Source organism: Podarcis raffonei, chromosome 5 (assembly GCF_027172205.1).
Source record: "Podarcis raffonei isolate rPodRaf1 chromosome 5, rPodRaf1.pri, whole genome shotgun sequence".
NCBI lineage: Eukaryota > Metazoa > Chordata > Lepidosauria > Squamata > Lacertidae > Podarcis > Podarcis raffonei.
Genome location: NC_070606.1, coordinates 96,518,837 through 96,535,845, shown reverse-complemented (window position 1 = coordinate 96,535,845; position 17,009 = coordinate 96,518,837). Strand labels below are relative to the sequence as shown.

The 17,009-nt window shown below is 47.2% G+C and overlaps 2 protein-coding genes across 8 annotated transcripts in view; both read right to left on the bottom strand.

The window, feature by feature from the left end:
* Positions 1–9,233, bottom strand: part of RNPEPL1 (arginyl aminopeptidase like 1) — a 29,881-nt gene extending 20,648 nt beyond the window's left edge. For 2 of the 3 annotated variants that reach the window (XM_053390793.1, XM_053390795.1), the window contains exons 1-2: positions 7,806–9,233; positions 1,386–1,526 (exon numbers count right to left, since the gene is read on the bottom strand). In XM_053390793.1, coding sequence (XP_053246768.1) covers positions 1,386–1,526; positions 7,806–8,834 — 1,170 coding nt within the window. In that variant the 5' untranslated portion in view covers positions 8,835–9,233. The remainder of the gene's footprint in view (positions 1–1,385; positions 1,527–7,805) is intronic. The other variant, XM_053390794.1, reaches the window with a different exon arrangement.
* A 2,128-nt stretch (positions 9,234–11,361) lies between these two features.
* ABCC5 (ATP binding cassette subfamily C member 5) overlaps positions 11,362–17,009 on the bottom strand; it is a 45,240-nt gene continuing 39,592 nt past the window's right edge. For all 5 annotated transcript variants that reach the window (XM_053390785.1, XM_053390788.1, XM_053390787.1 and 2 more), the window contains 4 exons: positions 15,932–16,010; positions 14,956–15,069; positions 13,450–13,614; positions 11,362–12,978 (listed from right to left, as the gene is read on the bottom strand). In XM_053390785.1, the coding sequence (XP_053246760.1) occupies positions 12,877–12,978; positions 13,450–13,614; positions 14,956–15,069; positions 15,932–16,010 (460 nt within the window). In that variant the 3' untranslated portion in view covers positions 11,362–12,876. The remainder of the gene's footprint in view (positions 12,979–13,449; positions 13,615–14,955; positions 15,070–15,931; positions 16,011–17,009) is intronic.

Sequence of the window (17,009 nt, the reverse complement as noted above, 5' to 3'; positions counted from 1 at the left end):
AGATCCCAGGTTTAATCCTTGGCGGCTCCAAGTAAGGCTGGGGAAGGCTCCCTATTTAAACCCTGGAGAGTCGCTGCCAGCCTGTGTTGACAATACTGAGCTAGATAAACAAGGCAGCTTCCCTTGTTCCTATGGGGTGAAGCTCGCTCCTCTCTAACCACAAACTGTAGCAAAGGTTTTTTCTTGACTAGTGCTTGCAGTTGGTAAGGAGAGAGTTTAACTACAAGTCTGGGTTTGGACAACAGGCTAAGCCAAACCTGGGCTTAGTTCAACCCAGTGCAGGAGCAAAACCAAAAAAGGAGTGGGGAGCGGCTGAGAGTTCTTCTCTGGGAACTCACATATTCACTGTTTGGTGACATGCAAACCAGGCAAATGTGCACTAAAAAAAATAGAAATTGCCCATGCAATCCAAATTCCTAAGACAAACGGAACTCTATACAAACTGTGAAAATTGAGCAGATTTTCATAATTTCTCCAAGTCTGCATAACTTTTTGTTGCTCTGCCAGTCACTGGTAGGTCAAAAGAGCAGTAAAGGGCACTAAAGCCCCAGCTCCTACCATTGGGAAATCCTTCCTGCCAACCCTCTGGCATCTGAGATAACAACAACAACAAGAGATTAGACAGCCGGACAGCTTTTTCTAGGAAGGATATTCAAGAGGTGTGAGCAGTATCAATTGAAGCAAGATGTCTCTGCCCTAGCCTGGGGTGAGAAGAAGGGGAGATTGTGATCCACTAATATACCAAACTAGCCAGTTTCTCATGGACCAGTATTGTCAGCCTTTCAAAAAGGATGCTGAATCAGACTTCAATTTGAATGTCAGGCAGCTACATTTGTGAGCCAGCGTTAATACTCAAAAGCATTTAACGCAAATTAGTTATGCCTTAAGAGAGCCTCAGTGTGTACTCTTGCTTTTTAAAATTTAAAGCACACCCGTGGAACGCAGGGGTTCTAGTAATAAACAAAACAAAAAAGCAATCCCGCACATGTCTGAAGTCAGCTCAGCCTAAATCTCCAACCACTTGAGTGAACAAGGAGACACAGGTCAAAGTCTCTTGTGTAAAAGACAGTGGCTCATGGATGCCCAATGATGTTTATTTCAGAGTCCAACTCCTGAAGAAAAAGAACCAGAGTTCTTTGGGAGGGGGGGATGGATGTTTAGAACCTGACTGCACATGGCCTTCTGGCAACAGAGCCAGCAGATAAAGGAAATGTTGTTAGCCAAACACCCATCCCAAAAGTATTAATATGGTATAAGGGAAAGCACCAAACTTTTTCCCCAAGCAGGTCTGTTCAGACAGATCCCAACATTCACAGAGCACAGCAACCTGAACGACTGTTTCTCCTCCCTAAGGAAACGGTGGTTTGTTACAGGCTTCCTCCTACCTTGACGATGGCGGAGTAAGTACATTTCACGGCTGGCGTGTCAAAACAGGGGAAGAAGGAGCGGTTGCACACGGAATGGCCTTGCGTGAAGACAAATGGCTTGGCGTTGCCATAGGTCAGCTCGGGATCCAGCCACCAGATCTAATGGAAGCAACAAGAAGGAATGTGTGAGAAGCAATGGCCGTAAGGGAGCAGAGAGTATTTTTTAAAAGAGTGAGACGAGTTTCATTTTATTAAACTGCACACATCACTCATGAGGGAAGAGGAGAGGGAGGCAGACAAGCTGGCAAATACCCCACCCTGTGCCTGTCCATGAGTAAGCCAGACTGTGTCCTTTTCCACCATCAACTTTGGTACAACCGTAGTGGAGGACCAACCAAATGCCCTGTTTGAAAGTGAACCAGGAGAGGCAGGCAAAGAAACCACCGCAGTTTATCCATGTTGAAAGCTGTCTAATTGTTAATAGTTAATTACTTAGCCAGTCCATACCACTACTACTTAACACACCAGAAGGAATGGCTCCTCCCAGACGTACCTCACCACCACTTCAGATCACCAATTCTTTGCTCTACCAAACTCAACTGCCTTGAGGAAACATACCAAATGCCATCTCTGAATGCTTTTTGCCGGCAAACTCAAGCATCAATTTTTGTTCAAGAAAGGTGTTTAAAATAACGCTGACAGATGCCCAAGCTGGTGTCATTTCCACATTGCTCCTGCTAGTTTTGAAGTACTGTTCTGTTTGTAACAGGTATTTTGTTTTAAATGTTTGATTCATGACTTCGGGCATTCTATAAAAAAGTGACAGTAAGCTTTATAAATAAAAATGTATATTCAGAGAGCATCAACAAGTCAAGGGCTGGCTGGTTTCTTCCGAACAGGCTTCTTTGTCCTACACTTTCCCATCATGTGTGCTTGAAGGTTTTCCGTTTTATCTTTTCCCTGGTGCCATACATCTGCTCTGATTTCACAAACCAGAATAATAGCACGTCTCTCTATGCTTGATTTATAGCAAAGAAATAACTTCTCTGTGTAATTGCAGGCAAATTCCCCCCCCCCATGTGATTGTTCTTCTCAGCAACCCTGGCTCACCTGACCTTACCATAACTGGAATCCTCCGCACTGGACTAACCTCCACTGGCGGCATCACAATGTGTACAAGTGCCATTAGAAACAGAATTAAAATGCAATGCCAAAAACAGCAGCAGGACTTACATATATGCCTAAATTCTACATGCACAGCAAGCCTTGCGCACAGTGAATCCAAATGACCTTTAGCCATGTGGTAACTTAACCTTTGCTTCTGCCATCCGGATGTTTGGACTATTATTTATTATTTTTATTTATTAAATTTGTATACAGCCCCACACCCGTAGAACTCAGAGTGGTTCAACTATAACTCCCACCAGCACAAGAACATAGGAAAAGCTCTCTCATACTAAGAATGGAAGCCCTTTTTGGACTATCTCGGAAATATTATAGTTTGATGAACTTGCAAGCGGGATCTGAAATGTGAGCAACAGAAGGAATTAGAGAATATAGTATTGATATATTGGTATAAGAAGGTATTGTGCAGCAAGCGGGGGACTGAAACACAATGGAAAATGGGGCGGGAAGTTGAGAAAAGTTAAAATTATTATGTATTGAAGTATATATGTCCAACTTTAGAAAATTCAATAAAAATTATTACAAAGGAAGCTACCTCATAGTGAACCAGGCCACTGGTCCACCTTGCTCAGTACTGCCCACACTGACTGGCAGCAGCCATAAAGGGTTTCAAGCAGGGGATGTTCCAGGCCATACCTGGAGATGCCAGCGACTGAACCTGAGACCTTCAGCATGCAAAGCAGACAGCTAGGCTGGCTGGAGGTGCTGAGAATTGTAGTTCCAAACATCCGAAGAGGACCAGGTTGGTAACTTTCCACAGTGTGCATGCAGTCAGCTGGCAGCCTGGTCCTACCCTGCCAAGTGGTGCAGAGAATCTGACTATATTCCTGCCCTTAATCAGAAACCCAGAGGAACAGTAAGAGTTTCCTCACTTATCCGGACACCACAGATCAGCAAAGGAAAAGTACTGAAAAGGCTGCTGCTACTCCTCAGCTTCCAGCACCAAGCCTGTTGGCAGCCACATCATGGACTTGGCATCAAAGGAATTATGCATGGTCAAAAACACACTACATTTTACATTCTTTTTCTGATTCAATGATTAATCTTTCGGTTGGAAGAAATAATCCAGGAGTCGTCCCAAACTAGGTTGCCCAGGCTCCAGACACAGACACCCCCATACTAGACCAACCCTCTCTCTCCCTTGGCCCTCAATCATATGTTGGGAGGGCCAGCTGTGACATCGGCAGCCAGCTGATCAATCCCTTCTCTTCGCCCTCTCCCTATTTTTTTAAATTCCAAGTTCTAAACACGATGGAGAGATTCAAGCATGCCATTCATTTAGCGGGCATCTAGCTAGTTTCAAATCGTTTCGATCCCAAGGCTACAAGCCGATTTTTTATATATATTTGGACTTTTACAGTAAAGACAGTCCAAGCCTTCCTACAAATCTGCGCTTTATGCCAAACAGCATAAGGAGAAATGAAATGCTCATAAAATGTGTGCCTTGTTCACTTGGAAAGAACAGCAAGGGAGGAGTTCAGAGAAACAGAAGGAAATTAATCCAGAGCTGTGTCAACATTTCGAATGAAATGGCACAGAGGTCTCCAGCTGTCTTGACCACGGGCAGCCTTCCAAGAGGCAGCACAGAGAAAAGGCCTTTCCACTGCCCTCTTTTTAGAACCTGGTGGACAAGCATGGCTTGTTCCATTGTCATGAAAAGCACACAACAGTAAAGATAAGAAGTTCAATTGTCCGATTATCACAAAGAGAGAGAAAAAGATTTACGAGAAAGATACCAACCATTTATGGATAGCTGCTCCTATAAGTGGGTTAAAGCCCTATTTTCTCGACCTCACCTATCAAACAGGGTGAAGAGGGAATGGAAAGGCCCTGAGGATTTGAAATAAGGATGGGGAAATCTAAGTAAATACTATATTGTCCAGCAGTTGATTTCAAACAGATGGGAAGGAGCAAATAAATTCCAGCACAAAAAAGGATGGCCAAAGGCAACAGACTCTGTCATCCCAGGGAGGGGAGGGAACTGCCTCAGCATTGTATAAGACCCAGTGCTTTGTTGTGGTGCACGATGCTATGGAGAGTGCTGGCCCTGTGCAACTAATCACCAAAGTATGTAAAAATAAAAAAGGGAATTATAGCTCTGCAACCCTCAAAGAGCCTTAGGCCACCCTACATCCACATGATCAGGAGACTGTTCCCTTTGAGACACTCTAGAACTGTGTCTAGCCCATGTTTTGTTTGCCACATTGCTCTCATGGCAGTATATGCAGAAATTAATAAGGAACTGGGAGTGCACACCCCAAATTAAGCTTTGGGGCATCATATACCACACACCCACCTCCAGAAGGGTGGTATCTATGAGACACCAGAACATTGTGTCCACCTGGTGTCATTTCTGAGCAATTCACCGAAAAGTATGCTAGATCTACATCGAGAACTGCCCGATGTATGTGGAAATGAGTAAGAAACTGGGATTGTGCACCCTACAAAACCAAGAGACTATCACTTTCGGACTGCCCTAGCCTTATTTCCAACTCAACTCTTTCTTTTTGCAAAAGACACTGTTGGCCATGCTGCCCCATGCAAATCTTTGCAAATAAATATACAAATAAGGAACTGAGCTGCACAGCCCACAATAGGCTTGGGGCCCCCACAAATCATACTCACCCAACCAGAGGACTGTCACCTTCAGGGTGCCCTAGCACTGCACCCAGCCCAGCAGTCAAGAGCATTGGGTCCACACTAATAATTGCCAATGCATGCAGAAATGATCCAGGAACTGGGGTTGCACATCTGGCACTAAGCTTTGGGGGTTGAATTAGAGGACTCTTCCAACTCTATAATTCTATGATATCAAGAAGACTATTTCATTTTGGTGGAAGGGACTGCCAAGTGTGCTTCTCTTAATTCCTTATTCTTCTTTTATTGGCTATCATTTACATAGGAGCTGCCTGCCTGATCGTCTCTTGTAGCAGATACGTTAGGGTGACTCAAAGGCAATAGTCTCTTGCTTGCAGAAGTGCATAACCCTAGCTCCATATTTTCATATACGTTGGCCATTATTGGTGTGGGCATAGCCCAGCACGTGTGACGGTGTCTTGCACCAAAATGAAGCATTGATGTGGGGATTCAAAAGCAAGTCTCCTGGTTGTACCAATGTGTGATTTTGTGTGGCCCCCAGCTCTTTATCCATTTCCCCTTATATACTGATAATAAATGGAATGGAGGAAATAAGACTTCTCTGTATCCTGAGCCAAATCAAAGCACTGAGTGGCTGCAGTGCTAGGAGTGTCTCATAGAAGATACTCCCCTGGAGCTGCGGGTATAAGACTTATTATGGTAGCCCAAGGCTTTGTTTGGAGTGCACAGCTCCAACGCCTTATCTGAAAGTAGGATTACCATGTGTTAAAAAGCACTGCACAAAATCAATGGCTTGATAGAGAAGAATTCTTGAGGGTCTTGAGGATCTAAAAGGGGAAAGTCACAGAAATATACAGCATCCCCCAAAGCTTATTTTGGGGTGCAGTGGAATGTAAGTCAATTGCTTACTGAAACTGCTCATCTAGCGTCGTTGCAAATTGTCTTGGGGAACTGGCAACTAGTCACCAACTCCAGTCCTGTTTGCAGTCCAGCTTTTCTAAAGAATCCTTTAAATTCTGGTTTCATGAGTGTGCTGACAATTCTGTGCAGGGAGATCTCTAAACCCCCCTCACAGCATATCCAGGATTCTCTGGGGAGAGGGAATGACTCTTATTCCAAATCTCAGTCTCCTTGACTTAACCGACACATAGCTGTTTTCTTGACAGAAGCCTTGTGATGGTACCATCCGAGAGTGTCCTTGACAGCTGTTCCCCAATTCTGACCCTACCTTCTAGAAAGAATGTGGCAAGAATCAAAATCTGAACATCTTCTGGAAGTGATATAATATCATATATAATAGAGGACAGAGAAATAGGGAGCGGAGGCAACAGCTTTTAAAAATGTTATTCCATGAAAATGTTTTGTTATGCATGCAAGTTATTATCAGACACCTGTTAAGTCTTTGGGGTGGGGGAGTTGAGTTCATTACAAATGCCATGTTCATTGGAAAGGATAAGGCAGTGTTAGCAGCTGTCACAAGGTGACCTGTAACAGATCAAGAGCAAAGGATCGCTGGTTGGAGAGTGGGGGGGGGTTCAAGTGGATCCCTGCCCCCACCTGTCCCACATGCCTATTTGCAGAGGAGATTTTCCAATATCTTAAACCAGTTGCATATGGTATCCAAATTGGGAAACTGTGCATTAAGGGCTCATTGGTCCTGGTTTGATATTCTGATATGAAGGGAGCCTTCAGACCAGTTTTCCAGCTCAGATGTCACAGGAAACTGTGGTTAAGAAACCAGAAATCTCCAATACAGTTGGGTGCACAAGAGGATGAGGGAAGCAGAGGGGAAAGGAGCAATTGAACTTGATTAATCATTTGTTCTTGGGTCAGCCCCATTACGTTTGATGCAGACCAATGTGGCATGACAGCTAACGTGATGGATTTGGAGGTAAACCTCAGAGAAGTCTTTTCACATATTTTTGCCTGCCACAAAACCCTTGCCTGTTGCGTAGGATGCTAGAATGCATTCTAGGAAACACTCACCGCTTCCACAAGGGTCCAGGCAGCAGTGCTGGATCTCTTCAAGAGGGTATCCTCCTGAATTAAGAGGAGGAACCTTTATGGCTCTCCAAATTGTGTTGGCCTCCAACTCCCATCAGCCCCAACCAGAAGGCCAATGGCCAAGAATGGCAGAAGTCCTAATCTAATTATATATGGTAGACCAGTTTCCTGTCCCTGCTCTGGAACATACATCATTTGTTCTGGTTTTCTACATCTAACAGGTTTCCCCCATCTAATGGTCTAGCTATCACTTGGCAAAGTTCTCTACTTGTAATGTATTTAAATGCATTTATTTTTTATTCTTTTTAGCAACTTGTCGCTCAAGTTATTTTTCTGCATCCCTTAATGTCAGTTTGCATTTCTTTCACAATAATCTGCTTTCTTTTTCTTATTCCCTTCAGTTTCCTTAAAGAAAGCTGGCCTTTATAACTTCCTTGACTCTGTTGTTTAACCACGCTGGTATCCTCTTAGACCTTGCAGCATCTTCCGTACTCCAGCTGAGCTGCTGTCAAAGGGCAATCAGCTCCAGATCTGCGCAGCCTCCATGACCATCACCCCCACTGCAAGTTATCCCCTAAAATGACACCACGAGCACCACCCAACCACCCAAAAACACAATCTTTGGGGTTGCACAGAGAAAGGGGCACTTACAGCGGGTGCATCAATGGTGGTGTAGCGGATGATGACCTGGAAGGGCTGGTGAGGCTCCAGGGAAGACGGTAAGGAGATGGTGAGGGCCGAACCGTAGTCCGTGAAGGGGTCCACCCTGAAGAAAAGCGGGCATGGGGCCACCGAGGCCGCTGCGGGGTCGTCGGGGAAGGTGGGAATGGGTGGAGGGGGCACCCCAGGCACGAGAGGAAAGTCGGAAAAGGAGCACGAAAAGTGGTTGATGGGGCTGGCCGGGGCAGCGAGGGGGGAGTGGGGGGCAGCCGCTGCACCCCTCAGGGCACCCTCGGGGTCCGGCGGAGGGGTCCCATCCTGAGAGCCAGGGGCAAGGGGGCAGTCTGGTGAAACCAGGAAGTCGGGGGGCCCTGCCACCGGGCAGCTGTGGTGGCAGCGGTGGGCGGCCAGGGGGTCCGCCGGGGGCCCGGGGCCTGCCAGCTCGGGGGCCAGGGGCGGCCCCAAGGCCGAAAGTGCGCTGGGGGTGCTGAGCGGGCAGTGCGGGTGGGGGTCCGAGAGGGGCGTGGGAGAGGGGCACCCCGTGGGCGGGGAAGGGCAGCGGGTCAAGAGGCGCCCGGGGGCCGGGTCGCTCCTCTCCGGGCCGGACAGCTCTGAGGAAGAGGAGGAGGAGGAGGAAGAGGAGGAGGCGGGAGCGGGGTCCCAGGCGGGGCACCTCGGGGCGCCATCCCCGCCGCCGCCGCCGCCCCGGCTCTCCGCGCTGCCCGGCGAGGCGGCGTCGGGGAAGACGAAGCCGCAGCGTCCGCCGCCGGCCGGGGAAGGCCGGAAGGCGACCGAGGCGACCCGCAAGGCCGGGTGCGCGTCCAGCACCAGGGCCTGCCGGCGGCTCTGGCTGCCGCTGCCGGTTCGGCGTCCCCGCCGGGCGCACAGCTCCAGCACCGAGCAGCCGGCCAAGGCGCGGGCGTCGGGCCGCAAGTGCAGCCCCAGGCGGAGGTGCCGGAGGCGGAAGAGCGAGGAGCTGGAGGCCGAGGCCACGTCCGGGGGGCTCTCCGAGGCCGCCATGGGCGGAGGGCGCCGGGCGGAGAGAGGCGCGCGCGGCGGCGGCGGGCGGCCCAGGCGGCGGCTATGTGAAATCCATGGGCGGGAGGCGGCGGCGGCGCGGCGGCGGGAGGCTCGCGCAGGCCGCTCGGCAGCGCCAGGAAGAGGCTCGGCCCGGCCCGGCCTGGCCCTGCCCAGCGCCGGGGCCTGGCTCCCTGACGGACGGGCTGACTGGCTGCCGGGCTCGCGTGCGGCGCCTCGCCGAGGGTGCGGGGCCGTCGGCCGCCGGGAGGCGCCCGAGGGAAGCGGGAGGCGGCTCGGGGCCGGGAGGAGGCCGGCAGCGGCCAGCAGGGGGGAAGGGAGTGGAGGAGGAGGAGCCGAGGCCGAGGCCTCGCCGTGTGGACGGCCACGGAGAGGATTCGGGTCGACCCGGCAAAGGACCCTTAATATATTTCCCCCAGGCTGATTATTTCGTTTTCTCTTCTTTGGGTACTCGACACGTTGCACTGAAAAACAAAGCCAAGCAGAAGAGACTCTGCACATGCTCTGGGGCATTGTGTGTTGGCAGGGCGTTTCAAACACACACACACGGACGTTTGTTTTAAGTTTGAAATCCAAAAAATAGGTTAAACACACTCTTTGGGCAGAGCAGCTTTTCCCTTAGTGCAGGGGTTCTCAAACTTTTTTCTCTGGGCAAGTGATGCAGGTGTATTTTTGTTTTGTAAACATGGGAGGAAATTCACACAGCTCTCCTGCCTTTCAGCTGATGGGGATCCCAGGGGCTGGGTAACTTCCAGTGCAGAGAAGTGGTCCTTTTGGTACTTAGGCCCTGAGTCGTTTAGGCAAATCATTTTGCCTACTGAATCAGCATGCCTGCTTGTTAATAAGTTTTGTCTCCTTTATCTAATCTCAGGATGCTACAAATCACAGTGTGTTGCACCCAGATTATAAAGAGTAGACCTGAAATTACTGGTCCTGAATAAGTCATGGCCATTCATTTCAATGGGACCACACTGGGTAGGGCTAATATTGGATACAAGCCAGTATAGAGATTTGTACCTACTAAAAGCAAAAGCAAAAATGACCAAACATTCACAGAGCTGGATTTTTTTTAAGTGTTCAATTACAATAATGAATCATCTAAAAGGAAACCAGCTTGAATGACTTTTTCCTTGTTTTTGTTTCGGGAGCCTATTATTTCAGTTGTCAAGAGATATTTGCCAAGAAGCAAGCTGATGTTCTGCTGAAAGCAGTATTTATAAGAGCCCTGTGGTAAAAATTTCCTTGCGACAATTGTTTTAACACGGAGTGGGGGCAGGGCTGCTTGTGTTCTGGATCCATCCCCTGGCCAAAATTTCACCTAGCTCATGGCATCAAGTGCACACTCTTGTCTTGCCCTTTCCAGCCTTCCCCTTGGGAAAGTTGAGGTGGCGCAGGAGTGCTGGGTGCTGCTCAAAGGCGCCCAATAGCATATGCCCCCAACCACCTGGCAGGTGAGGAGGCAAAGAAAGCTATCATACCTTTGCCTCTCCTCAGCTCTGGATTGGAGGAGCTGATTCCCTATATGACTTGTGGCAGGAGTAAAAGGTAAATGTACCCCTGCCCGTACGGGCCAGTCGTGACCGACTCTAGGGTTGTGCGCTCATCTCACTTAAGAGGCCGGGAGCCGGCGCCATCCGAAGACACTTCCGGGTCACGTGGCCAGCGTGACGAAGTTGCACTGGTGAGCCAGCACCAGTGCCGCACACGGAAACGCCGTTTACCTTCCCGCTATAGAGCATTACCTATTTATCTACTTGCACTTAGGGGTGCTTTCGAACTGCTAGGTGGGCAGGAGCTGGGACCGAAAGACGGGAGCTCACCCCGCCACGGGGATTCGAACCGCCGACCATGCGATCGGCAAGCCCTAGGCGCTGAGGTTTTACCCACAGCACCACCCGCGTCCCTTCTGTGGCATGTTTAGGCCCCACTAAACTCCTTTGCTTAAGGAGTTCTGGGGTTCTCCCCTCCCTTTTAGCCTTGCAACCACCCTGTGAAGCCGATTATGCTGAGAGACAAGGGACTGGCCCACTCTCCCAATGAGCTGCATGGTGCAGTTTGGAGCACAGAGTCCTTATATCTGGGTCTCCCACTCCTAGAGTCAAATACTTTAGCCGCAAAGAGACACTGGCTCTTCCTTACACCTCTGCAGAAGGGATGTAGCTTTGTGTCCCCTTTACTGCTTTGCACTGCAGTTGGGATGCAGTCAGTGCTTCTGAAGAAAGAGCTTCAGCTTGATGTACTAGGGGTGCTGATTTGTTCATGTAGCTGACACCCAGTGCTTCCCCCCCCCCCGAAAAATAGGTGCCAGTACTTACCATGAGGTTTTTAAGAGTAAGTGTCACACTTTTTAACAACAACAAAAAAGAGGTGCCCGTACTGCATACCCTTGAGTACCCCCTTTTTTAAAAAAGCACTCTTGGCACCAAGTAGCAGCAGCAGGGTAAACTCCATGTACTTTATTGCTGGGAAGATATCCACCACGGCCCAAATAATAGGACGCACACAAGAGTTTTACAAAGCCCAAAATAGTTTTTATTCACTTTTTCAGATTTCTGTCTCAACAAGACAATTTGCAAACATGCTAAGGCTATAAAATGTCCAACTGGACCAAAGGAAAAAAAAGAGGAGGAAAAAAAATACATGCAACGCTGACCAATTTTAAAATCACAGCTATTACAAGACTGACCATGCCCACCTGGGCTACTGGCCCCAGACAACAGGGATGGCGTACAGTAACCATGGTAACGTACCACACAGGACTCAGCACCTGAGGTAGGTCTCTTTACAGTAAGAAAATAAAATTTCCTACACCAGTGTTAAACCCTGATCAGCAGGAGCCTGCTAAAAATTGCAGTGGTGGTGGGAGGGATAATTATAGTAACAAATATGCAGAAAATAAAAAGCTTGCACGCAGACAGAGTAGGGCAAAGAATTAATTGTTACAAACACCCAAGTATCTGAAAAGCTTCCCAAGTATTAGCGTATTTAGATCACTAGATCTATAATTCAGCAGAGGCCACTTTGAAAACTTTTGCAGACAGCACCAGGGTATCAATCTGATGGTGGTTAATTGCTGTACTTCATTAATGATGGATGGATGTGCTCAGCAAAGCGGAAGCAGTTTGCATTTCCTTTCTATAAAATATAAACCGAACTCTGCTGATAGAGAATGTGTATTCACATTCCCTTTATTGCACCAGAGCGAGTGACAATGAGTTTTTCTTTAAAGGTACCTAATGCTAATGTGTGGTTCTTCCTCTCTTGCTACTGACAAAGCTCATTTATGAATCTCACAAGAGACACAAAGAAACCTGACCCCCACTGCAGGCGTGTTATGGGAAACAGCTGCCCCTACTTCCATGTGCCCTAGCAATGTGCCAAAGAGCATGATGGGTCTGATGAAACCAAACCACATCAACAGAACCCATCTCTCCTCTGTGAAGGACAGTGACAACAGGACACAGGAGGAGACAAGGGCAAAAGCCCACTTCCATCCAGAGATCTGGGAAATTCCAGCGCTAAGAGAAAACAGACTGCAGAAGACGAAACAGGGCCTAACGCAGCCTGGAAAAAGCCAGGTTCCCAGTACCGTAAAACTGTACAAAAATGATAGAAAAGAATATGCACTGGTATTAACACAGCGCTCATTTTAATATAAAATAAACAGCTTACATTTCCACTGTAAATATAGGCTATGTACAGAATTCTGTATAGATATAGCTACATGTATAAAGCTTCAATATAGGCCTCTTGATAAATTTATAATCATGGCTCCCTGAGCCATTTTGTAGAGTGCATTTAATAGCAAAAAACTAGTAACAAGAATATGGAATAAATACCATAATAAAAACCATAAAGAACCCTCCTTACAGTACTTTTTAGAAAAGAACTGAATCGTGACCCACAATGCTAAAAATTAAAAGATGAAAAGGCAATAATCTGCTTGGAGAACATGAAGACAGAGGAGTTCCTGCCACAGGCAGAAACTGTTACCCTCCAGATTAAAGTGACATTGCCCTGAATTTTAGCCCTTGACAGCAATCTTATTTTCTGCAGCAGCAAACATGGCATAGAAGCGAGAGTTCTCATTGGACAGGAGAACCGATGGAGTATCAAATTCCATCACCTGAAACAAAAATTAAGGGGGAGACCATTAGAGATACATTGAATGTATACCATTAAACCTTTCGGAGTAACATTGAGTAACACGACAAGATTAAGGCAGGTAGCTGAAAAGGATAATCTAGTCCAGCCTTCCTCAACCTGGTGCCCTCCATACGTTTTGACTATAGCACCCATCAGCCCCACTCTGAAACTTTCAAAAACTAGTTTTAAAGCACCCCAACAAAGAACCTGTTCAGATTTTCCTTAAAAGTCTCCAATGAAGAATATCAAACCACCTCTTTAAGGCAGTGTGCTTCATTGCTGAATAGTTCAGAGGTTTTAACATTTAAACCAGACCTGAGATCTCTCCTAATTATGTAAGCATTGCACAATTCTGTCCCGGGTTGAAGAGGGGCTCGTTGCAATGGCTTGAGAACACCAGTTCTGTGTGATCTTCTGCGGAGGGGGGGGAAAAGGTTCATTTCATGCTCACCTGCCCTTGCATCAGAACCATGATCCGATCAGAGCCCAGAACCGTATGCAGGCGGTGAGCAATTGTCAGCATTGTGCAGTCTGCAAATGCCTCCCTGATAGTCTCCTGGATCAGCAAATCAGTCTCTGTGTCCATGGCAGCTGTTGCTTCATCCAGGATCAAGATCTGAATAGAAAGCGTAACATGAATGTTGTTAAAAATAGAGACATACACCTCTCTTGGTGCTCCTAAGAAGGACCAAAAATGTAACAAAACAAAGCCCTAACAGAAGCTGCCAAGAAAACCGAAGTGCAAGTAGGAAAATAAGTACAAATAGACAAATAAGCCAAGAGAATAAATAAAGTACTTTTCCTAGGTGAGGGGGGGAGACTAAACAGAGACAGTAGTCACAGGGAGCTGCCTCTCATGGTGGGAATCCATAGACCTTAGTTGTCTGGAGTCCTCCTGCTCTGCCCCAAGGAACAGCCCACTATGAAAGGACTCAAAGGATCCACTGGGTTCACCAGGTGTTCCTGAACTGCAACTCTCATCATCTCTGAACATTGAACATGTTGGCTGACGGGGGGAGTTGGAAGTCCAACAGCATAAAGAAGGCACCATCTTGGTCACCCAACAGGGTCTTTACCCTAGGAGGCTGAATTCTGCTTTGCGCTGGCTCTCTCAACACAAAAAATAGTGCAAACTTGAAACACCACCTTAGTTGGGGGGAATTAGGAGGGGGAAGCATGTTAGGCTGTTGGGATACATTGGACCCCTTCTATTATTTACTATGACTCTAGTATTTCACCTATGCATTTAAAGTTTCTGTTTGCTATCCTCTTCTGCTGCTTTTTATCCAGGTCCTCCTAATAGCCCATAAATGACTGCCTAATTGGTGGCTTGGATCTTTTCCCTAGGTACAAGGCACAGGCCTGTTTGCCCCCCCCCCCAAAAAAAAATTGCAGGATGTTCTCTCTCTACGTTCTTCTTCACTACAAAAAATTAAGTTGATACTGTGGGGCCCAGTGTACCACAATACATTTTGTGTCCAGCTAGGAGTCTGCTGGACCCCAATAGCAGATTGATACTATCAGAATAAATGGTGGATAATGGTTTAAAAAAATGGGACTGCCAAAAACTTCAAACATATGCTGGCTTTTATTGTTTCCTTCTTTGTAAATCCAACATGTGCATGCAATGTGCATCACAGTAGAAAATTGCCCTAATAGCTTAACAGGAAAGGAGCTGAAACTGTATGCACTCTTCTGCCTGTGCAGATGAGGATAGACCAAGCAAGGAGGCAGAGAGTAAAATGCAGAAAGCTAAACAGGTTTCACTTCTGGGATCAGAGGATGAAGCAGACATGTGTACTCTGAACAAACACAGCATTCTGGAAGATTATCTACAGTAAAAGATGTGGTAGCCAGTTGACTATTGCTTTAATCCTGACATTGGAACAAGCTTTTCTTAGGGAAGAAGATAATATGCCAAATACATATGGTCTTTGTCTTCTACACACCAGCTCACCTTACAACGGCGCAGTAATGCCCTGGCAATACAAAGCAACTGCCTCTCCCCGACAGAGAAGTTCTCACCATTTTCCATCACTTCAGATTCAAGTTTCATGGGCATCTGAGAAATCTGAACCAGAAATAGAAATGGATCAATGCTGTGGTCTGGCACTGTTGCAGCACAACAGTGTTTTCCAGGGACACCACAACCGGTTATGAGAAAAATGAAGTGTGTCACAAGACTCCAAGCACCTCTCATGAAAGGAACACAACACACAGATCCAAGATTAAAAGTAAGCATTCTCCTCTGATTTTTAGAAACCTCCAGATTCACACAGCATCACCAAGGAAGAGCCCTACCTCAGTCAACAGTGTGCAAAAGAATTCATCTGTCAAGGTCCTTTATTAATTTAAAGCATCTCAATCACTTTTACTCAAAAGTGAGTAATGATCTCTGACCCTGTAAGGGTGCAGGTCGACAGTGATCTTGGAAACCATGTACAAATTGTATGCATATGTGTGTCTTAGAAGCTGTTATCCAGATGGGTTATGCTGACCCCCATTATGTGCATCACTGCACATCTGTGCAAGTCTCCTTAATCCTTCTTCCAACTTTCCAGTTGTTTATATGAGCCAGGCCTCACTCTAAAAAACAGAGCCAGTAAGGGTATGTGACCAGTTAACAAATGTGCTTAACTTCAAGCCAGATAATTTGCACCTTATTAGCTTTCCCTGCATTTTTTTTCCTTTTACAAAAGAAGATAGAGGACTCGTTTCAGTCAATCCTATCCACTTGCTCTACGCCTGAAGGAATGACCAAGGGTACCCAGATGGGCGGGGTATAAATAATAAATTTATGATGATGATGATTGCTTGCTAGAAAAACTTTTTTCTCATGCAAATGGGGCCATGGCAACCATCTTACATGCCCAAGGTGCTGCACTTGGGCTGCTAAAGAACCCCCAATCCCTGTCCCCAATCCCCTTACTTACACAGTCCTTCATGTGAGTCCTCTCCAAAGCATCCCAGATTTGCTCTTCACTGTACTGCGTGAAAGGATCCAAGTTATATCTAGAGGAGGGAAAGAGTGTAACAGGATACGATCACCAATTCTCTTCTCGAAAGGCATGTAAGCACCCACCAACACACAAGCACCATGGAAATCAGGTCATCTTCAAAGGACAACCTCAAGGAAGCCCAAATCAAAGATGAATTGCTCCCAAACCAGCTACTTTGCCCAACGCTCAAAATGCCATACTAAGCGGACATGTTTTTGTGACTTTCTGCAGCCAGCACCACAGGCTTAGAAGTCCGTAAGACTGAACCATCTTTGTTCACTCAGGTTAGGTAAAACTAAGGCACACTCCCAATAACAAGTGTCTAGAGGTGACAAACCTATATTGGCCTAAAGGCCAACCCTCCAGGGGCTGTAGAACTAGAGTTGGAAGGGACCCTGGGGGGTCAATCAAGTCCAATCCCTGCAATGCAGGAATCCTGCCCTCAGCCATCCCTGGGTGGGCTGAAACCACCAACCTTCTGGTTAACAGCCTGACACACTGACCCATTGCGCCACAGAGGACAATTGTGGGTGTGGCCACCACATACAGTTACACACAGAGAGAGCCACACAACCCTCCCTCCTCGGTTGAAAAACACAGATTAACTGTGGAGTGGGACTTATCAACTGGGTGACAGGGGAGAGGCAAATCTGCATCCCCCATAAGAGTGCTGGGCTCTGCCCAACCCACTGCTGGGTCTACGGTATTATTATCATCAGCTCCCACTCCCCAAACCACTGATACCTGGGAGTGGGATGGGGGGGAAGATTACGCCCTTGACCTGGGGGATAGTCGCAATGGCAACCATTTATCACAGAATACTTAAACCAACTTTTCCCAACCTGGTGTCCTTTGGCTGCTGCTGGACTACAGCTCCCATCATCCCTGACCATGAGCTGCATGGGGCTGATGGGATTTTGGAGTCCAACAACATCAAGAAGGCAACACGTTGAGGAAGATCAAGTCAATATTTAAGCAGCACTAAGATCCTTAATTCAATTCCATTTTGCCT